The 22,942-nt window shown below is 45.4% G+C and overlaps 1 protein-coding gene across 4 annotated transcripts in view; it reads right to left on the minus strand.

Moving 5' to 3' along the window:
- Positions 1-1,120: 1,120 nt before the first annotated feature.
- Positions 1,121-22,942, minus strand: part of LOC147618236 (FtsJ-like methyltransferase family protein) — a 79,667-nt gene continuing 57,845 nt past the window's right edge. For 2 of the 4 annotated variants that reach the window (XM_086775106.1, XM_086775108.1), the window contains 4 exons: positions 2,572-2,634; positions 2,376-2,477; positions 1,960-2,209; positions 1,121-1,881 (listed from right to left, as the gene is read on the minus strand). In XM_086775106.1, the coding sequence (XP_086631232.1) occupies positions 1,772-1,881; positions 1,960-2,209; positions 2,376-2,477; positions 2,572-2,634 (525 nt within the window). In that variant the 3' untranslated portion in view covers positions 1,121-1,771. Of the gene's footprint in view, positions 1,882-1,959; positions 2,210-2,375; positions 2,483-2,571; positions 2,635-22,942 lie in introns of all 4 variants that reach the window. The other 2 variants (XM_086775109.1, XM_086775107.1) reach the window with 1 other exon arrangement.

The following is a 22,942-nucleotide window of genomic DNA, read 5'->3' on the forward strand; positions in this document are numbered from 1 at the left end:
AGACCTACTTGTAATAACGAGAGAAATTTTAGGATCTCCAAGGACATCAAAGCTACCCAAGATAGACCAAGCGGGTATGTTGATCTGAAGAGAACTATGAGAGAGTTTGATGGGTTCTCATTCTGCAAGAAGTTTCATGGTTCTTTTCTCAAACTTGAGAGTTACATCCTTTTCTTCTAGTCAATGCTGCAGTCATGCTTAGCAATCCACCCTCTTCCAAGAAAACAATAACCTAAAAAGAAAGGGAATAACATACATAAATGTAGATGCACAATGCAAACTGAGAGTTTTTTCCACTCTTTGGAATCTAGTCAGATTGACAATTGGGATGATAGGTGGACAATCTAAACGTTAGACGATCTATGAACAGCACGATCTAAATTAGCATAATCTTAGTATCTAATGATCGAAGTATTTCGCTGGATTTAAAATAAAATTTGTGCATGGTGGATAGATATGAAAGAAAGGTACATTTATAGAAGATCAAAAAGAGAAGTGTGAGATGCATGGAGAGGGTGAGTGCAAGTTGAATTTAAAATCCTCACACAATTTGGATGAGATTAAAAAAAAGGAGCTCAAGAAGAAGCAATAGATTTTGGCCAAGAAGAAAAATGGAGAGAATTGCAGCTTAAGGAACAATTGTTGGAGGCTGCTCGTGTCAAGAGCTTACCTTAGCCTTGCCAAAGCATATGTCGTTGGGCCTTGCCTTAGAGATGCAATTGCAACTTCTCAATGTGGGTACACTAGCTTATATGTCCGCCCTCACTCCATTGTCACACCAGCATGCTCCTTGCTGATGAGGTGAAGCGAGAGCTCTCTTTGCCCGGATGGAGACAAATAGGGACGGTCCTTTGTGATGGTTCTCTCTCACACAAGGTGGGTGAAGAATAATCTAATAAAAGAGGGATACCTACAAGCAAAGCTATTCAAGCAAGTATCCATCTAGCATGCATGAATACAATAGCATACAAGCATGTAAGAGTAGAAATGAGAAGGGAATGATTGTATATTGCTTATTGGAAAAAATGACTATATAAGTGATTAGTTTTCACACCAGGCTGGCCAAAGTTAAAAATGGACCAACCTCTATTATTAGTCTTAAGTAAGTATGCACACGAAGTCCTTCAACTTTTCCTCTTTTACATTAAGCATAAGGTAAGGTCGTTTTCAACGTCATCTTACAAAGGATAAGTGCCCGTTTGAGCGCATAAAATGACAAAACACCTTATGGTAGCTCCAACGGGTAAAACCATGTTAGCCTACGGAATGGTTAATAGAGATTGTCCAAAAAAAAAATCAAAATATAGAAATGCCAAGTATGTTATAGTCTCTTTGATAGGTCAAAACCTGTCTTATTTAAATTTGCATACTATGCATACGGAATAATGAAGCCATGATTAGAAAAAGGGCTTAAGATTCTAACATCATGTATGTCCCATTGTTCTATTTCAAAATGATATTATGGTAGAGCGGGGTGGGCTCGAAGCTCAAGTGAATATATGGAACTAATATACATTACGGATATATGGAACTAATGTACATTACCTTGGGGAAGGAGTGTATGCACTACAGCTACTCTTCAGACTTTCTTTACAATAAACAATGCATTTTTCAGTGAATAAGCTAATATGGGGAGAAGCGGATTCATACAGTCAAAAGGGTAGCTCTATAAGAAAAACTCCTTGTGAGAAAACCCTTTATCCATGTAATGACTAGATAGATGCTTCCTGCCCGCACCCCCCCCCCCCTCTGCACAAAAGTGTGAAATGCATCATTTAAGACCTTTGGCTATGAAATAGATCTCTCTAGAAGTAGGCCTAGTGGCTTTCGGTCTTAGCCAAGACGTAGACTTGAACCTCCCCTTGCAAAGCTTGGGAAAACCTATAAAAGAGCACACAATCAGTTCTTACCAAGTGCAAATCCATCACAAGACCGAGATTCAAGAAGGAAAATGCATACCTTGGCTTTCCTCACCCTCCAACAATTTAATCACAAGGCTACCGCCAGGCAAAAGTAACCCTTGTTCTCCTTGGCTCTCCAACTCAGATTGATCATCACAACCATCTCTGTTTTCATGCTTACAGATACGGCCCCCTAAAGCCAATTGTAAAGCCTTAAAGCCAAGCTCACCAGAGAGAGCTGCATCTTTAGATCCAATACCCGAGACAGGCGGACACATGTCTGAAAGTATCACGGAAAATCCTTTGCCCTGCCCTTTGAGCCAAGCAACGAGTGCAAAAAAAAAAGTCATTAAGCAAAATGGTCACTTGGTTTCCACCCTTGAGCTTTGATTATGATGCATGAATGCAACTCGATCCAATTCAGAGCTAAGAAGTAGGTGGTTGGATGTTGTTTTGAAGGACTTGGCATCTTACCGAACGGATGTAAGGCATTAAACCATGTGGATCAATCCTCAAGACATCTGCACACAATGTCTGGACACGCACATCACAATGATCTGATGGCACTTTTACTTTCTGCTCTGCACAGCCAATGAGCCATTCAGCAGCAGGCTAGAAAGATAAGGTATTCAAGCCCACTTGCTAAAATAGTTTTTTCAGATTTTACCACCTTGACATCGACACCGAGAACAAAGCCTCCTTTTTCTGGCGGACCAAGACTTTGGCAAGCTACCTACAGTACAAGAATCAAAACTCAGTCAGTGAACAACTGATGTGATCATACAAGATCCAAATACAGTGCCCTAAGACCTTTTAAAAAACAAGTGCAAATAAGCAATGGTATGTTTTTATTTAACGCCCAACTACTCTTAGTAGCTCATGTCATGCAATCAATGACGTGAAAAAGGCACAAGAGTCAACTGTATCGTGCTCACTCAAAAGGTAAGCTTCCCCCCCCCCCCCCCCCCCCCCCCCCCCCCCCCCCCCGCGACTAGCCTTAGGCCCAAGATCCTCCTGTAGTTATCATTTTTCACTGCCTGTAGGTGCTTTATAATCCGCCCGTAGGCAATGCCGCCAAGGAAGCACCTTGTGGGGTTTTGGAACCCAAGACCTCCTGGTCCTAGACAAACACCTTTACCACTTGATCTATATTGGGATCGAAAGGTAAACTTTTGCCTAGGGTCAAGGAGCAAATGAAAATGAAAAGTGACCCAGTCCAAGGGGGTTAATCACCTCTAATGCTACTAGTACTTGTGCTCTATCAAGGATAACCAATTGGTGCCATTGCTAGTTTCTTCTTGGTTAATTGTATTTCATTGTGTGTGCGTGTGTGTGTGTGTGTGACCATGGCACCAACAGCAGTTGGGTGCCAGTTGTGTGTGTTTCATTGTGTGCCAAGTGGACATATCTGTACCATAACTGCATGAATGTGAGTTACCTTTTGGGCTAGAAATGTGCACTAGGCATATTTGTGAGCCCTAGTCCAAGGGCCAGTCAGGCTAAGCCAGACAGGTCAAGAAATCAATCAATCAATGTGAAGTCACACACAAATGAAGTCTACAATCGCCCAGACAGTTAATTTGGCCAAGACATGAGTGCCAAACGTGCGTGGACAGTTTATAGGCCAAATACATTGATGGACAACCCAAATGCAGATGCCAAGCAGCGTGGGCAGCTGTTTGGGCAGATCTGGACTATCTGGGCAGGCCAGACAGCACGGGCAGGAGGCAGGGCAAGTTGGCAGCCTAAATCAGGTCACACAGAGTGTCATATTTATAGCACCCCCCCCCCCCCCCCCCCCCTCTCTTTTCTTCCTCATCTCTCATATCTGCAAGTGAAGCATCAAGGAGCAAGAATCTAGCATAAAGAGCTCAGCCCAGGAGCAGCTCAGACAGCCCAAGGACCACGGTTTGACTTCCAAAACAGTTCTTGTAGAACACTTGCACCTACGTGCTAGGGTTTTCAAGAGAGAAAGAAGAGTGCGGCGGAATCACACATTTAGCATACACACAAGTCCTAACCTACTGCTCTGTATTATGTACAAGAAAGAAGTAATACAACTAAAATTCAAGTACAAGATGTGGCTGAGAATGAAGACGTCAAATCACAGCCATGTGACCTACTGTACACTATTGGCTAGCACTTTTCCTATAGAGAAACACTCTACGAAGTTCAACATTGAGGAAAACAGATGAATATGACAATTTGGCTACCCACGTATATATATGCACCAATGCTCCTAGTCGGCCAGTAGTATTGCTCTCGGCTAGCTCTACCCTACTACCACGTAATTAATAGCCTAGACGTAATAATGGCTAAGAGCTTATAAATAAAGTAAGGGCCAATAATAGCCTTGTTATTACTACATAAGTGACCTTATGGTCACTTATTAGACGTAGTCACGTGGTGGCCTGGGGCTACCGAGGAAGTGTGCATGATCTCATGGCCATGGAGCTACAAGGTGGGTGGTTGGGCCCAGTGGTATGGGACTCTAGGTTGGGGCCATTGGCCTAGTGGGGCCATCGGTACCAAGCAGGCTCGTGGCAATCAGACCTTAGACTCGCGGGTTGCTCGAGGTGGCGAACCTATGGTTGGGTGGTGAGTGGCTAGCCACAATCCATCACAAGGGAAAAAATCAGGCTGCACAAAGAGATACTTTAGGCCGTCACACCTTCCCCGCACCAAGGGTAGTTTCAGCGACCATACCAAGGGTGTTTTTTTAACCCTCTCAGATCCGTGCGCATCTGCGCAAGGGATTTCTCTCCTTCTTGCTTTGTGGAGAAACCATGGCTTTCTTGCCAAAACAGCCCGCACAAGGGTACTATCTTGTACATTCCTCATGCCTCGGTTTCTAGCACTTGTCAGACCCAGGCTCTGATACCAATGTAAGGTCTCCACAAACCACACCCAAGGATTATCTAACCTAGAACCGAAACCCTAACGAGGTTTCATAGATCCAACATCATCGTGCGCATCGCATGACCTCGAACCACCCTTGAGCCTGAGGTCTAATTGCTGCAAGCCTACGTGGTACCAATGGCCCCAACCTAGTGTTCCATACCACTAGGCTGAACCACCCACCTTGCAGCTCCATGGCCAGGAGATCTTGCACGCTTCCTTGGTAGCCCTATGCCACCGCGTGACTACATGACCTCTTGTGTCTAATAAGTGATCCCAAGGTCATTTATATAGTAATAATCCAGCTACTATTATTGGCCCTTGCTTATTTATAAGCTTTCATGCTTTATTTATAAGCTCTTAGCCAATCTTGACCTCTTCTTGCTAGCGCCCTTAGCCCATGCGTGAACCCTCCAGGTTCCCACTCCCTCGATAAACCTTAATCCTAATCTCAGGTTAACTCTAATCCTAATCTTGGGTTAGCACACGCCCCTAGCCCTAATCCTAGGCTTGTCGGGACGTAACAGTAGCGGTGGTGCCGTGGCATTGATGAGTTGAGATGAGAACCGGCGACCAAATGGTGCCTCATACGGCGTCCGACCAATACTCGATGAGTGAGTATCGTTTAGGATTGGCTGAACCAAAGAAAGATATTGTTCCCATTTCGACTGCTGGTGATGGCAGTATGATCTGAGAACGTCAAAAGCCAATTGATTGTATATTTCTCTTTGGCCATCTGTTTGAGGATGGAAAGCGCTGGACAACTGCAACTTAGTCCCAAAATTGTCAAAGAATGCTCTCCAAAAATGGAACGTAAATTTTGAATCTCTATCTGATGTGATAGTCCGTGGCAAACCACCAATGGAGTACCAAAACCGAATGAACAAGCGAGCTATGTCCTCTGATGTGGCTGTCTGCTTGCATGGAATGAGCATGCAAAACTTACTGAATTTGTCAACAATTGTCATACACTGTGTGTTACTAGAACCAGCTTAGGCGGGAAGAGGGCCTACGAACTCCATACTAAAGTCATGAAAGAGTCCCTTAGGCATAGGCATAGGCATAGGCATAGGCAAAGGCTGAAGCAACCCTGCCTGTTTAGTATGAGGAACTTTCACTTTTTGACATATCTGGCATGATTGGACATGTTGGTAGACATCCCATCGCATCTTAGGCCAATAGAATGACCTCTCTAACTTCTCCAAGATAGAGTTGATGTCACCAACCTGGACATTTCCCAGTATAGAAGGGGTTTGGTGGACTCCAGGATGTCTAAATATTTGGAAAGTACAAGCTTTGGGAATGGGGGATTATCCTAGAATACAAAGGACCACACTCCTAAAATTTAGGAGAGTTGCTATTTTTGGCCCAACTCTGATGGAAATTCTGTTCGCGTCATTACATCTGGAACTGAGCAGATACCAAGAGTTGGCAAAGTGCCTATGATAGAATGTCTACTAGTTGGGATATTTTTAGAGGTAAAGATTATGGGAGAACCCATCTCTTAGATTGGGACATGTGGCAAGAAAGTGGATCAAAGTGAGACAAGTGGCCTCACACTTGTCACTCCAGCTATTGTGTGGCTCTCCACTTGTCATCATAGCCTTCTCTTTCCATTTTCACTCATGGGAGTCCCAAATCTATAAATTGGAGCCCTCTCTTCATTAAAGGAGGCTCTCTTGTTACACACTAGCCTCTACCACCGTTACAGGCTACCCTAATGATGGCTACTCTCTTTCTCTCTCTCTTGAAGGCTGCCCATGAAGAATACCCGCTGTTGGGGACTGTTTTGGAGGCTTCCATCGCGAAGAAATACTGAAGGCAAGGGTATTTAATCATTTATTATGATTTCTAGCCATTGTACTTGTTGTACCACTCCTTGTACCAGCCACTGTACTGATTGTACCAATCCTTGTACTTGTTATACCTGCTGTACCAGCCACTGTGCCGACTGTACCAGCTTTTGCACTTGCTGTACCAGCCATTGTACCTACTGTACCGACTGAATGGAGAGTTGTACTTGCTGTACCAACTCTATTGCATGAAGATCCATGGTTTTTGGGGAAGAATCAGTACCCACACGGAGGTATATGGATTATATTGTTGGTTCAACATTTCTACAACCTATGTTCCGGCTTGGTAGCCTTGTGTTGGGCTGTGTTATGGCATTTGTACATGGATAATCCGGCATCTCCCGTGCGAAGAGTAAGGTCCTCAAAGCTTGTACATGATATTATTCTCCTTGGGCAATAAAATACTCCAAGGGGAGGGGGGGGGGGGGGTCGGCCCATTCCAGCCTCTATGCGGTGTCACACGTGCAAGCTCCATTTTCAACATTGGTAGATGTTTTGTCCATGTTTTATGTTTTATGCAAAGTGATGATGGATATGTATTAAGGCTGTGGCCATGTTTAAATGTTTTAATATGCATTGATGGTATCAACAAGTGTCAAAGGCCCTAGTCTCCCGGGAACCCACCGCGAGTTACATTGGTATCAGAGCATAGGCTTTCTTGGAAGAAGCGGAGGCTTCCTTCTATCAATAAGGAAGAGAAAAGATCTCAAGTGGGGACCACACTTACCATCATTGCTGTTAAGCATGGCCAGCTGCTTCATAGCTTCTGAAGCAAGAGCATGAGCAATAGACAGCTTGTTGATCTAAGGATTTATGGATACACAAAATTTTATCTTGGAAGTGTGGAGCTGGCTTTATGTGCACACGTTTAGCACTCTTTCCATATGGATATTGTGGATTATATTATCAAGCTTACAGGCAAGCTATATGGAGATATATCTCGGGATATCTTAAGGATATGGTGAGGAGATATTTTTTTTGGCTTCATGACCAACTTGGCAAAGAAAAGCAAAGTATACTTTGAGTTTGCAAAGTTGGTGCTTTTGCTATTTACTATGAAGTGTTTTTGATGTTCACTAACCCTTGTATAGCCATGCAACGAGAAAGGTGGTGTTGTTTGCCTTGAGATGGTTTCAGGGAAACATTGTTTATGGCTCCCTTTATTGGGATGGATTATATCTATGGAGATTTCTTTCTTGGACGAGATTTATATAGGTATTGGGCTTTACAAGCAATTTCTATGGACGAATCTGTCCCAGTTTATAGAGAAGAAATATTTGGATATCTCATGGATATGATGCTTTTATGGAAAGTCCACCTCTACTCCAAGGTGTGTGGTTGGCACGGAGTATGTGGTAAGAGTTATGGTATACAAGGATTATGGTATAGAGGTCTATGGATTCCTGGACTTCTTTTCTAGGGATTCGGATCCATCCTCAGGTTTATGGATTATGTTTATGACTCCCTTTTACTAGGATGGATTATTCTTTATGGCTCCCTTTATTTGGCATGAATTGGACTTATGGAACTCATGGTTCACATACCTTGTGTAGTGTTCTCTTGTCCTACGTGCTCTCATGAAGATTGTTTCTACCATGTGTGGTGGAACAATAGAGAGAAGATGGAAGGGAACATGGGCACATCAAAGGGTAGTGACAAGCACAACATACCCTGTGTAGTGTTCTCTTGTCCTATGTACTCTCTTGAAGATTGTTTCTACCATGTGTGGGTGGAACAATAGAGAGCAGATGGAAGGGAACATGGGCACTTGCGAGGGTAGTGTGAGTTGGTGGCCGAAATGCCTATAAACTATGTGTAACAGAAATGCTTATGGAACACTAGGTTATCTATGCCTGCGAGTGATTGTTTTATCTTGTTACTTGAGCCCACCTCTCATCCAAGGTGTGGTCAGAGTACCAACACGGAGTGCAAGTGGTAAAGTGGACATGACGCCTGGTTGGCACGGGACTTATGTCTATGCCAAGGGTCATGTGGACCGATGCCTTGTTGGCAGGAGACTTATTTTGTCTCGCCCATTTACTTGGAACATGGATTATGATATCTGGACTCATGAGACTGATTTGTCTTGCCCATTTACTTGGGACATGGATTATGATATCTGGACTTATGGGACTGATATGTCTCGCCCATTTACTTGGGCCATGATTATGATATCTGGACTTATGGGACTGTTTCGTCTCGCCCGTTTATTTGGGACATGGATTTATTTATCTTTATGCCATATTAGAATCACTATCTCCCTATACAGAGGCCAAGAGGTTCATTGTTCATCTCACCATGCATGTGGATTCATGTTGGGATTGTGAGAGGGCAATTCAATGAACACTCCACCATACACGTGGATTCGTGTTGCGATTATGGAGTGAGTGTTTCATTGTTTCCACACCATGCTTGTTGATCAGAGTTGGGATTGTATGGGAGAACATGGGAACTGTTGGGATTGGGAGAAAGGATTGCCAAAACTATGGAGAACCACCTTTTCTGTCACCATGGTTTGTGCTCTTGAATGGCACCAGTTTGTGTGCATAGCACATGTTTCTGTGCGAGGAACTAGTTTCTTGTGCATGGCACTTATTTAAGTGTCTTAGCACCTAGTTGGTAATTTTCATTGGCATATGATTATCTCATTGATACACAATCGGCTCTTGTGCCTGTGTCTAGCATATCTTCCATGGAATTCTCGCCCATTTACTTTGGGACATGATTTTGATATTGGTATTATGGAGACTTATTTAGTCTCACCCATTTCTTTGGGACATGGATTTTTCAGTTATATTGGATTTTTGTCTCGCCCACTCGATGGGACATGATTATATCTTGAATATATGGACTTTTAAGAAGCTGGGGAGGATATCACCAGCCTGGACAATATGCCAAGGATGGAAAATGTTTTTCTTGTGGTAGCAAAGACCACATGTTTCGGCAATGCCCAGATCGCAAACCAAAGCACGAGGACAAGCACACCAAAGCTAATGCAGTTCCTGATGTGCAAGGAAATACAGGTCATGATGCAAAAGAGCGTATGGTTTGCAAGGCTTGGGGGCAAATCAAGGATCAGCCCGCATCTTCATGTTTGATGACTGTGCAACTGACAATTTCATCTCTATGCAAATGGCAGCTGCATTGGGTATTGAGGTCGAGCATATGGGACCTCAGATTGAAGCCGAAGCTGCATTTATTGGTAAAGAGGTGCAGGTTACCCCTTTGATAGGGAAGTTGCGCATCCATATCCAGGGCTACCTTGATAATGAGCATTTCCTAGTTGCTCCACTGAATGGATGTGATGTATTGTTGGGCAAGCCGTGGCACCATAGGCTTGAGCCCCGCAAAGATTACAAGTCCAATATGATTTCTTTTATGCATAAAGGCCGCATGCATTTTATTGATGCTGGCAAAGAAGGGGATTCCATCCCAGTTGTATCACACATCCAAATTAATAAAGCAATGAAAAAGAGTCTTTCAGCGTACTTGGTTTTTGTGCGTGATAGTCTTGTGCCAAATCGTCAAAATGTGGATGCTATGTCTAATGATAGGCTGAATTTTCTTAATGCATTCAACGACTGTTTTGCTGACTCGTTGCCAGGTGAATTACCTCCCCAAAGGCCCGAAGATTCACCACATAGATCTTGTGCCAGGTAGTTCTCCTCCTAACAAACCCGCATACCGAGTGAGTGCTGCACAACAAGAAGAAATTATGAAGCAGGTAAACGAGCTTTTAGAGAAAGGTTTGGTTCAGCCCAGTTCCTCACCTTACTGCTCTCCTATGCTTCTTGTTCAAAAGAAGGACGGATCATTCCGTATGTGTGTAGCCTATAGAGCTTTGAACAAGCTTACCATCAAGAACAGATTCCCAATTCCACGTATTGATGATATCTTGGATAAGCTTGATGGTTCGGCTTGCTTTAGCAGACTTGATTTGAAGAGTGGTTATCACCAGATACGCGTGGTGCCACAAGATGTCCATAAGACTGCATTCAGGACAGCCTTCGGATTATATGAATTTTTGGTAATGCCTTTTGGTCTCACCAATGCTCCTGCTACTTTTAATCGAATGATGGATAGGATATTCCGACCCCATCGCAAGTTTACAGGAGTTTTCTTTGATGATATCTTGGTTTTCTCCAAGAATGAGCAGGAACACAGAACTCATTTGGTCACAGTGGTCGAAGAGTTGCGGAAGCATAAACTTTTCGTTAATGCTAAGAAAAGTGAGTTTCTCCTTTCAGAGATTCATTATCTGGGTCATATTGTATCCAAAGATGGAGTTACAATGGATCCTGCAAAGATCGAGACTATTCGGAATTGGCCCGAATTGCAAAACGTACATCAAGTACGTAGTTTTCTGGGATTATGTTCGTACTACAGGCGTTTCATAAGGCATTTCGCTATGATTGCCACTCCTCTACATGATCTCACGAACTAGAAAACTGCTTTCAAATGGACTTCAAAGGAACAGGATGCTTTCTTGCAGCTCAAGCATGCCATCATATGTGGTCCAGTATTGATTGTTCCTGACTTGCACAAGTCATTCGTGGTTGAATGTGATGCTTGTGGTGATTGCATAGGAGCTGTCCTAAATCAAGAAGGGCATGCAGTTGCATACGAGAGCCGTCGTTTGCATGATGCTGAGCTTCATATGGATATCTATGAGAAAGAGCTCTTGGCTGTAATTCACGCTTTAAAGATATGGAAACATTACCTTCTTGGGGCTGAATTTGTAGTCAAGACAGATCATCAAAGCTTGAGATACTTTCTATCTCAAACCAAGCTTTCAGAGAAGCAGATGAGAATGGCAAACTTTCTTTCCATGTTTCATTTTCAGATTGTGCATACTCCAAGAAAGAAAAATGTGGTGGCCGATGCACTATCTAGGAGGCCTTATGTTGCTGCAGTCTCAGTGGCCTCTCATGGAGATCTATCTGCTATGAGAGATTTGTATCATTTGGATGCTGATTTTTGCCATATATGGACTGATTTGATGGCTGGTCATTCACATGCCTCTTATGTTATCAACGAGGGCTATCTCATGAAGGATAATTGCCTATGTGTGGTGAAGGATTTGCGTCCAAAGGTTATGGACGAATGTCACGCTCCACCTTATGCTGGTCATAGAGGTATTATGCCTACTACTCGCATGATTCAGAGATATTTCTTTTGGCCAAGCATGCGTAAAGACATTGAGGCTTATGTGCGTGCATGTATTACTTGCCAAAAGGTGAAATTTGATAGGCAAAAACCTCCAGGTTTGCTTCAGCCATTGCCTATTCCCTCGCAACCTTGGGAAAGCATTACTATGGATTTTATTATGGATTTGCCTAGATCCCAACATGGGAATGATGCTATTTGGACTATTGTGGACAGATTTAGCAAGCAAGCTCACTTCTTGCCTGTCAAGAAAACCATCAAAGCTGATCATATGGTAAAGCTTTTTCTTGCTAATATTTTCAAGCATCATGGTATGCCTAAATCCATTGTTGGGGATAGAGATCCCAGGACTACAAGCCTATTTTGGAGGGCTTTATTTGATAATATGGGTACTAAGCTTGAGTTTTCATCAGCTTATCATCCCCAAACGGATGGCCAAAGTGAAGCTGCAAATTCAGCCGTGTTGGATTTATTGAAGTGTTATGTAGCAGATCAAAAGAGTGCATGGGAGAAGTATCTTCCACTTGTTGAGTTTGCCTACAACAACACAATCCATGCTTCCACAGGAAAGGCTCCGTTTGAGATTATTTATGGCAGAGTGGTCTTGCCACCCATCCTTCGTACTAAGGATGAGATTTTTGCAGCTGATGAATATGTTCGTGACTTGGATGTTGCCTTTGGTAAGGTGCGGACAGCCATTGCAAGATCTCAGGATAAGCAAAAAATGGCTGCTGACAAGCATAGAAGGGACATGGAAGTCAAAGAAGGTGATTGGGTATTGCTGAAATTTGAGAAGGCTAGGCTTCGGAAGAGGCCAGGACGAGAAGGATCATATCCTAAGCTTTCTCCTCGCTATTATGGACCCTTCAAGGCTTGCTTTACCTAGTCATTGGAAGATTCACAATGCTTTTCATGTGAGTCTATTTCGGAAATATGTGGGGCCAGATCCTGATGAGCCTATCACAGAAGATCCGCCAGAGATTGAAGAGCTTGAGGAGATCCTCCAGCCAGAACAGATTGTTTTTCACAAGGAGAGAAAGCTACCTGCAGGAAAGCTTTCCAGGAGATACCTTGTGAAGTTTAAGAATTATTTGCCTATTGATGCCAAGTGGGTAAATGAGGATTATTTTGCAGATTATCCACAGTTGTTGCAGGCATATCTTGAGGCTTTTCAGTTGAGGTCAACTCTTTAGAAGCTTGGGGGGATGTCACCAATTGGCCGACCATTTGGTCCATCTCCAGTTTTTGCGTCTCGTTCACTTGAGGCCAGGCCAGTGTCTCGTGTGAAGAGGCCAGTATTTTGCTGACATGGACGGGAGCCAGACTGGTGCCACCCGTGTGTTAGCAGGATGGTGTCGTATGGACGGGAGCCAGACCAGTGCCACCCGTGTATGACCTGGACTGTGTTCGACCCATGGGATTATCACGCCATGGAAGAGCCAGTATTCGTGCCGTGTTTTGCCTATGGGACTGTCACACCATAGGGAGACTCGTGCCTGGAACTGTGTCTTACCTATGGGACTGTCGCTCCATAGGAAGACCAGGTTTTAATGTTTTTATGTCGTGCCAGTTTTGTGCCGACAGATATTTTGTACTTGTTCCATGAACGGGAGATATGTCCATGTTACTATTTGCACATGCACACATATTTTGCTATTTGAAACTGTTTTCGCATGACATGTATTTGTGTGTTTGCCTGCTTGACGTGTTACTTACTGAGCGGGGACGCTTGCCAGTGAGTCGTGAAGTCTGCTCTGTATTCTGACAAGTTTTGGTGCATGTGAACAGGTGGTAAGTATGTCACACTTGTTGTTTTAATGCTTTATATTCTAACCTTTTATTTTATAAGGTTAGGTGTTCACATTTATTTAAAAGTGGGCACCCACTTAGGGGCCAAGGTGGGGAGCCCCACTTTAAGTGAGTGTGGGGGTGGGCATGGTCACCTACCCACACTAGTCCCCCCACATGCATGCGTGGAATTCACTAAAGTAAACTCCACATTAATTTTATTAAAAAAAGCTCCCTTCTTCAAGCGTGATCATCATCCGCTTCGTGGAAACCAGCTGCCGGCTACCATCTCTACAAGCGGCGCATGTACACCATTCTTGGCGGCTGTACGTTCTGCTCCTACAGGCGGCAGCAGACCTGCAGTACCCCAGCGAGCTGCTCCTACAGGCGGCAGCATACTTGAAGGCTGCGCTACCTTTCTCCTCTGCACTCAGTCGTGGGCCACCTCCAACAGGCTGTGCGCCTCATTTGCAGCAAGCTACGCCTAACCTTCAGCAGGCAGCCCACTACAGGTAGCTGCGCAGGTTGTAGCCAGGGGGCAGTACACAGCAGCCAGGCGCTTCCTAGTGGCTGTTTCTCTCATCCTCTCAGGCGGCTGAACCTTCATCGGGTGGTTGCGCCTACTCACAGCAGGCGACTAGACATGCTTCTCTTTCCGCAGTTGTATTCTTCCCGTGGATGATTCAAACTATCCAAAGACCACTTCTCCAACGTTTCCTCCTCCACAAGAAGGCTGCACATCCTCTCAACCGGCTACAAGAGGATCTCATATCTCCTGGGTGGCTTCAAATTCTACACAAACACCACAAGTATTGGTTCTCTATCACCCATCTACAAGTAAGTGACTTTCAAATTTGAATAAAGTATTTTATGTTTAAATCTGATAAAGGATTCATCCCGCTCAGCCAACACCCGTTCGGTGCCGGGTTGTCCAAGCTCTATTGGAGAACATCGGTCCAAAGGTGCTGAGATCGGGAGAGCCAGGCGTTAGTACGAGAGCGCCTGTTTGTGCGTGGTCTCGGAACACCAGTGAGGCGCTCTCCGCGGAGTCCAGTGAAAGCACAGGACCGTAGAGATTGGACCACACTAGTGGTCGTACTGCTTCGAGCTTCTACATCGAAATTCGAGCCTATTTGTTTGGTACTGTTTTCATATGTAAATGAACCCATGGAGCATTGTATTCATTAAATACTCCCAATAAATATATCATATATTGAGGGGGGGGTCGGCCCGTTCCGGCCCCAGTGCTGGTGTTCATTTTTCCATTTCATTTCATTTAAATTTCAAGTTGTATTAAGTTGTCCATTTCAAATTTGTGGTTTTAAAGTTGTGCTATTAAGCGTGTGGGTGTCCAACGGAGTCTTTCCCACTTGACGGGATCGGTTTCATCACCCCCAAGAACTCTTTGTCATACACTGAATAATTCTTTTTGACGTTATTCAATTTGTGGCTATAATAAGCCACTGGCCTACCATCTTGCTGTAAAACAGCTCCAATGGCAAGGTTACTGGCATCGATAATCACCTTGAAAGAATCATCCCATGATGCCAACTTCAAAACTAGTGACTGAGAGGCAACTTTCTTCATTGCCTGGAATGCCCTTAGAGCCTTGCCCGTGACGGACACTTTCTAACAACGAGTCTTCACGCCCTTGAGCAACTCAGTAAGAGGTGCTGCAAGGTCAAAAAACTTATCCATGTGGGTGCCGCAGACATAACAAGGACCCACGAATGAGCGGATTTCTCGAGCTGTAGTGGAAACATCCCAACTGAGAAAGTACCTTTTCAGGGTCGAGGCTACTACCTCAAGAACTGATGATGTATCCTAGGTAATGGATTTCTTGTACTCCAAACTCACTCTTCTTGGCATTGATAAACAACTCGTTGTCCTGCAAGAGTTGCAAAACCTGTACCACATCTCGCTCATGCTGCTCTACAATCCCTAAAAAGATAAGAATGTCATCTAATAGGATGAAGACACATTTGCCAATGAGATCTTGAAAAACCCAAGACATCATTTTGTTGAACGTCGCTGGTGCATTGGTGAGGCCAAAGAGCATCACCACAAATTCGTAGTGGCCATGTGTCATGTGCACTGAGTGTATCTACCGTGTGCAGCACGCACACAAGACTAGCTTCGAGGCTTGGGGTAGCTTGGAGCTAGGTTGGCTGATTGGCGAGCTGGGCTAGGGATGGATTGACGCACGGGCGCCCATGTGTGGACGCCCGGTGACCGGCCAAGAGCCTATAAAAGGGTGGCCAAGGTCAGTCAATTGGTTAGAGTCTCGCGAGTCCATGCGAGAGCTCTGCGGTGTTCCCTCCTGCTGAACTTGGAACACTGGGGCACATGATGTGCCTTTGCTCTACTCCCGTATGGGTCCTCAAAAATGCGGGAACTTTGTTGTTGTGGAGGCACCCACACAATCTTCGAAACTGACTTAGGTAGCACGGCTACCGAATCTGCTTGCTTCTTGGATGGCTTTGCCATTGCCTGCTTGGAAACTCCACGCGCTGGAACCGGCCCCTCTAACTTAGGATGCTCTGTTGGCACGGTAGACTCCATGGAAACTGTGGGGTTGACCTCATCCTCCTCGGAATAGGATTTGGAGAGATCTACCTCCTCTGGAACTACTGAAACACTTAACTCATCCTCCTCAATGGATTTGGAGAGAATTGCTGGAACTTCCTCCTCTTTCTCAATGACTTCTGGTACTGGATCTTTGGAAATTGATTTTGACTTAGAGAGAAACGTTGGAACTTTGGAGATATTATGGCCATGTCCTCCGACGATATCTCCTTCCCAGCCTGAAGAACTTCTTGCTGAAGAGCCTGCAGCTTGTTAATATGCTTCTGCATCGTCGACGACTTTGCAAGGCTCATAACCCGCAACTGTACTTCCAAGGAAATCCTCTTCATGGGCGATACCCTGTTGTAGAGAGAAGCCAAATGCTGCCATATACCTTTGGCCAGCGTCATATGCTTTACATGATTGATTACCTGCGGTGTGCAGTTGAGGAAGATAAATGAACGGACCCTCGCGTTGACACGATCCCACATCTGTGCCTGTGCCTCCCGGTCCATTCGGATCGACAGTAGCTCCCCTTCCTCTACTTCTGGCGTGGAACCCCAACAACGATGAAATCAGCAAGGTCATAAGACTCCAGAACAGATTCCATCATAACCTTCCATATGCTGTAGTTGTTCCCGTCCAACTGACGGTCCACCGGGAACGTTGGGAGTGTAGGGATCTTCACATGCCTCTCGGCCATCTCTAACAGATCTGCCATTGCGGGGATGTACTTTGAAAAAGGGTGGGTGGGTGGGAACAAAGAAAAACTTACACCTGCAAGTGGTTGTCCAGCAAATCAGCCCGTTGTCCTCTTGCTTGTCCTCTTCTCAAACAGTCCCGTACAGTCCACCAATCAGCAACACAACAGTCCCCCTCTTGCTCACACAAATCCCAAGAACTATCAACAGCCTATGGCTCTGATACCATGTCATCTTTTGCTCTCCACGTCTCCAAGATCTTCAAGCAGCCTCGTGCTATGATACCATGTCAGAATGCGCAGCGGAAGACTAACGCACGTAGAAGACGTATCACCATCGAGCTCCACAAACACCCCCAACGGGCACTCCAACATCCCTCCACCGAGCTCCCATCTCCCGGTGAGCTGCCTCCCAAAACACCGGCCGGAGGAGATGATTATGACAAGGTGCCACTGTAGCCTATATATGGCTCTTCAACTTCCCATGCTTCCACTTATGGGATAGTCCAAGGCACCTTCTAGCCATAGATCACACGCTCAAAATCGCCAACCTTCCAACACCCTCCCTCGATTCGAAATCTGCAAGCCACTGAGGCGCGAGGGGGTCGCCCCCAGGACCACACGCCTGAGCCGCCCAGGACCACACACGCCTGAGCCGCCCAGGACCACACACGCCGGGGCTCTGATACCATGTCAAAATGCACAGCGGAGATGATGACCAAATTTGGGAACACGAGCAAATGCAATGCAGGAAAAAACAGCACAATAGAGGGAGAGAGATAGAGGCGTGTAACTCTGCTCTATATACACAAAGAAGATCCCGAAGTGATACAAATGTGACAAGGGACTGGGGGCCCCCATAGTGCAGTCGGCCTGTTTCAGAGGCAGCCGACTGGCACTAAACCTCCACGACCAGCCAAAAAACAGTCGGCCTACTCTGCAGGGGTGTCGACCAGCTCATGTGGGAGGTCGTGGACCTGAAGCAAAACAATCGCCAGCACCAGCATGTACAAATGCAGTCGGCTAGCATCAAAGGTCCTCCTTCCACCATAGGGCTGCCACCCAAGCCACATAAAAATAGGGAAAAATGGAGGAAAAATACGGAGAGTGAGGAAAAATGAGAAAACACCTACAAGGGTGGGTACACCCACAACAAAGGCCCTAGTGTCTACAGAAAGACAGGAGATGACTTCTAACAGGCCCTGCCCCCCACACCTTTTGTATCTTGTGCATTCTAACATATATATGTCCTCTTACTGCTGGTCGGCTACTAGAAAGGGCTATCGGCCTGCAAAACATGTCCACACGACTGAATATTGACAGTCGGCTGCTGCAAAAATGCCCACGACTACATAATATGACAGTCAGTTATTTGCACAGGCTCACGACTGAATAAGCCCAAGTCGGCTGCTGCAAAATACCTGTCGGTTGCCCAAAGTGCTGGTTAGGCTGTATGCCTAGTTGGCTGCTGGCCGACTAGGAACAAAAGCCACCAGCTTGGCCAACTACTTGGCAAAGGCTTGGATGCCTTTTGCAAAGGCTAGCCCAAGTTGGGGCTGGCCCCTTCTATGTGTAATGAACCTAAACATGCCTACATGCATCTAATGCTAAGGCTGACAACTACATGCTTCTGAATGATGCTTTCTCCAAGTGGGTTAAGAGAACTGACATCTGATTGACCTCTAAAGCTCAGAGAATGACCTACGTAGCTCGTGCCTAACTGTCCTTGGACTCATAGAAGCTAAAGCACGCGTCTGTTATATAAAGTACACTACGTCACGTTTTTTTGAATAAAAAACGTCTATATGATAAAAAACGTGAGCCTTTGTAGTCTTCCAAAAAAATCGATTTGTTAAGGTTCTAAAACTGGCTGCATGTCATGTGGCTGGGAGTTGTCGTGTGTCGTGTGGCCGTTGTCTTCTCTGCGCACAAGCTCTCTCTCTCTCAGCATATCTCTATATGCTGAGAGAGAGAGAGAGAGAGAGAGAGAGAGAGTTAGACATAGATCTACATAGCATGCTTGTACTACCCCTTCAGCATATAGAGATGCATCTTGCCTTAGCACTCCATCCACATCCCCACACCCCTTTATATTGTTTGTATATGGGCTCCACCGATCCATGATGATTCACATTTGTATCCAAACACATGCACACTTTTTTCTTTTCTTTCTTTTCCTTGTCTTCCGATGACCGGAAGAACACAGTTGTATTTTTTGTCTCATAGGCCGACTTTGGCCTCTTGTAGACGTTAATATATCTTTCTTTCTTTCTTTCTCTCTCTCTCTCTCTCTCTCTCTCTCTCTCTCATGCATCCGCCTCATATGCGTGATTGGCAGGTGTACTACATGCATCCGCCTCATATGTGTTTCCCTGCACTATGATCCCTTCCACCCACCCCCGCAACACTGCCCCACATAACAGTTAGTATGATGATGAGTGTCGTGAGACACGAGCACAGCTACAACGTGATTTTGCCATTGGGTCTCACACGCATAAACAGGCCAGGATGATCTTTCGGCGCCTTGTGCGGAGGAAGAAACGAGCCTATCTCGCTAAGCTAGAGGAGGAGATCTACCAACTCTTCCTGGGGAAGGACAGCAAGAGGGCATGGAAGATGTTTCAGGAGAGATAGCCTGGTACTCCGATTACTGCACCTGAGGCATGGCATACTTATGCTAGAGAGCTATATGATGCACTAGGACAGCCCCGCACCCCCCCTCCATTGGGAGCTAGACCGGCTAGCAGCAACTTTTTTACTATGCGGATGGTGCTAGATGCGATAGACAGGTTACAGAATGGAAAGGCTCAGGATCATGATGGGCTAGTTGGAGAGCACTTCTCATATGCACGAGACACTTTGGCTCCGCTCATCGTACATGTGTTTAATCGTGCCATTTGTGAGGGTTTCCCAACAAGCTGGAAGAGCAGATCATTGTACCACTCTTTAAGAGTGGGGAACCCATGGTACCAGGCAACTACAGGACGATCATGATTGGTCGTTACTACGCCAAATTATATGGCTCTATATTGGAGTCGGAGCTGAGTCGATGGGCAGAGAGGCATGGTCATCGAGCACATGGACAGGCTGGCTTCAGGAGAGGATTTACTACCTTGGATCACATACTGACACTTCGGGCACTTATTGAAGAAGGCAGGGCACAGAAGAGAAGGATATACTGCTGCTTTGTGGACTTCCGCAAAGCCTTCGATACCGTACCACATGCCAAGCTTATGCACAGATTGCATGACATTGAGGTACCCAAGGATATGCAGTGGGGGATATATGCTTTGTATGAGTCTGTGAGACAGGCAGAGTCCGAGCTCCAGGCGGACTATCTCATAGGGTGACCAGCACAATAGGGGTGAAGCAGGGATGCCTGCTATCGCCCACCCTCTTTAGACTGTACATTGATGCGGTCTCTAATTATGTAGACAGATTGGGAGGCCCAGGGGCATGCCTTGCAAGGGTGTTGATACCCATCTTGTTATATGCTGATGATATTGTTCTAATCTCAAACTGTAACGGGAGGCGGACGCGTGTATTGGAATCGTATAAATGTGAACAAGATTCTGAGCACTTAATACTTGAGCATTACAACCACAAAGCTGAAAATGACAGTACACCACATAAAGGGGCCGATGATAGGCTGTAGGTTATATTACCAAAAGAGTCTGCAAAGTACAAGATTACGGGTGCCTGGGGATTCACCACCAGCCTGCACCTGATTCTTCCAAATACATCATGAATGAATACATTTCAAACAAGAGAATCTGTAGGTACATCCGCCCTACACACAGGTACATCCGCCCTGCACAAGCCTCTTCATAGGTACATCCGCCCTGCACAAGAGTATCACAATCCTCACAGGTACTCCGCCCTGCACAAGATATAAATGGATCTTTAGGCCCTGTTTCCACGCGAGAAACTGATCCAGAAACCTGTGTTCTCCGCGAGCAAGTGTCCCCAATGCTTGCCCTAAGCACCTGTTACACCAGGAATCCTTGAGACACATCCATGCTCACATATTCCATTGCTGTCCGGCCTGTTTTGTGCAATAACCAGTCCAAAACAGCAACTTTTTATCGCGAGAAATCCACCTGTAAAGGGTCCTACAGCCCTGTGGAGGTCCCTAGAGCTGTCCTGTACTGTCCAAGTTGACTTTGGACACCTGTAACCAGCCCAAAACTCGCAATAACCAGAAATTGCAGGTCTGAAATTTACCAACCAGCCCTTTAGAAGAGTGTGGGGATCGTTGTCCAAGCTTGTGTGAGTCCGGGAAGCAAGCAACCAGCCCTGTAGCAACTCCCAAAGCTCCAACCAGCTCTCCAATGTGTTGAATAATGAATAAAACAGCCCAAAAGGCCTCTTGAGGGAGGCGCCTTTTTCCAGTGCCACCTAAGGGGCCTGGTGGGTACACATACTAGGCTGACAAGTGTCCCCATAAGGTGTCCAGGTAGGTGTCCAGCCCATAGTGCTCCATTTGTCCTGTTTGTATAAGTTTAGGTCCAACCAAATGGGAAATGGCTATAAGCTGTCCGGACTTCATTAATTTTGGTCCAACCAAATGCGAACGCATTATAAGTTGTCCGGCCACTTATTAATGAGTGTGGACCTGCAAACCAATAAACTTTAGTAGTACATGAAATAAGCTGTAAATTGAGTGTGGACGCACTTACCACCTGCAAAACCCATAAGCCCACAGTTTTAGGCCCAAGCAGGAGTGCACACACGTGTCCACAAGGTGCCCGAGCGTCCCCGGTCCCTCGGACTTCACAAGCCAAAATAACAATCATTGTCCAGGCAGCAAGACAATGTCACACAAAGTAAAATAAAGTTATGGCATGCATCATTTATGCATTGTGCACATGTAAACTTGGAGAACCACCTATCATCATTCTTGTACTTGAAAATATTCCGCCTGCCATCATAACACACCATGTGTGCATGGCCAGAATCCACACGGGCACCGCCCAAAAGTCCACAAATGTCCTGCCATGTCCTTGGACTCATATGCATCCACTCATATGATCCATACACATGCCCAGGTATAATACATACATGCATCCGCATGTTTCTAGGCCTGACACGCATCCGCATGTCCCTAGAATATAGGGGTTTGTGACATCCCCCCGGCTTCTTTTCAGTTGACCGCAACTGAAAAGCCTCCAGATAGGCCTTCAAAAGATCTGGGTAATCCTCGAAGTAGGCCTCATCCATCCATTTCGCATCCAAAGCTGAATAATTCTTGAACTTCACAAGGTACCTACGAACAAGTTTGCCTCCCGCAAGCTTTCGTTCCTTGTGAAAAACAATCTGTTCAGGTTGAAGAATCTCTTCCAGCTCATCCACCTCGGGTGGGTCTTCCAAAACCGGCTCAAACGGTGTCGGTCCCACATAAGGCCTCAATAGGCTCACATGAAAAGCATTATGCATGTTCCAATGATCTGGAAGTACAAGCCGAAATGCAACATCATTGATCTTCTCCAAGATCTGAAAAGGTCCATAGTACCTGTTGGAAAGCTTAGGGTACTTTCCCTCTTTTCCTGGCCTCTTCCGAAGGCGTGCCTTTTCAAATTTCAGCAAGACCCAATCACCTTGCTTGAATTGTACATCCCTTCTATGCTTATCAGCTGCTTTTTTATTCTTGGTTTGAGACCTCTCTATGGCTGTCCGTACCTGTGCAAATGCAGTATCCAAGTCTCTGACATACTCATCTGCTGCAAAAATCTCATCCTTTGTACGAAGGATGGGTGGTAGTACCACCTTGCCATAGATAATCTCAAAGGGCGCCTTGCCCGTAGAAGTATGTACCGTATTGTTGTAGGCAAACTCCACAAGTGGTAAATACTTCTCCCAATCCGATTTGCGGTCGGATACATAAGATTTCAGCAAGTCGAGGACGGCTGAATTTGCTATTTCACTTTGCCCATCTGTCTGTGGATGGTAAGCTGATGAGAAGTTCAGCTTTGTACCCATATTGTCAAACAATGCGCGCCAAAATAAGCTTGTGGTTCTAGGATCTCTATCCCCCACAATAGATTTAGGCATGCCATGGTGTTTGAATATCT

Source organism: Cibotium barometz, chromosome 35, assembly GCF_041138505.1.
Source record: "Cibotium barometz isolate CiBa-2024 chromosome 35, ASM4113850v1, whole genome shotgun sequence".
Lineage (NCBI taxonomy): Eukaryota > Viridiplantae > Streptophyta > Polypodiopsida > Cyatheales > Cibotiaceae > Cibotium > Cibotium barometz.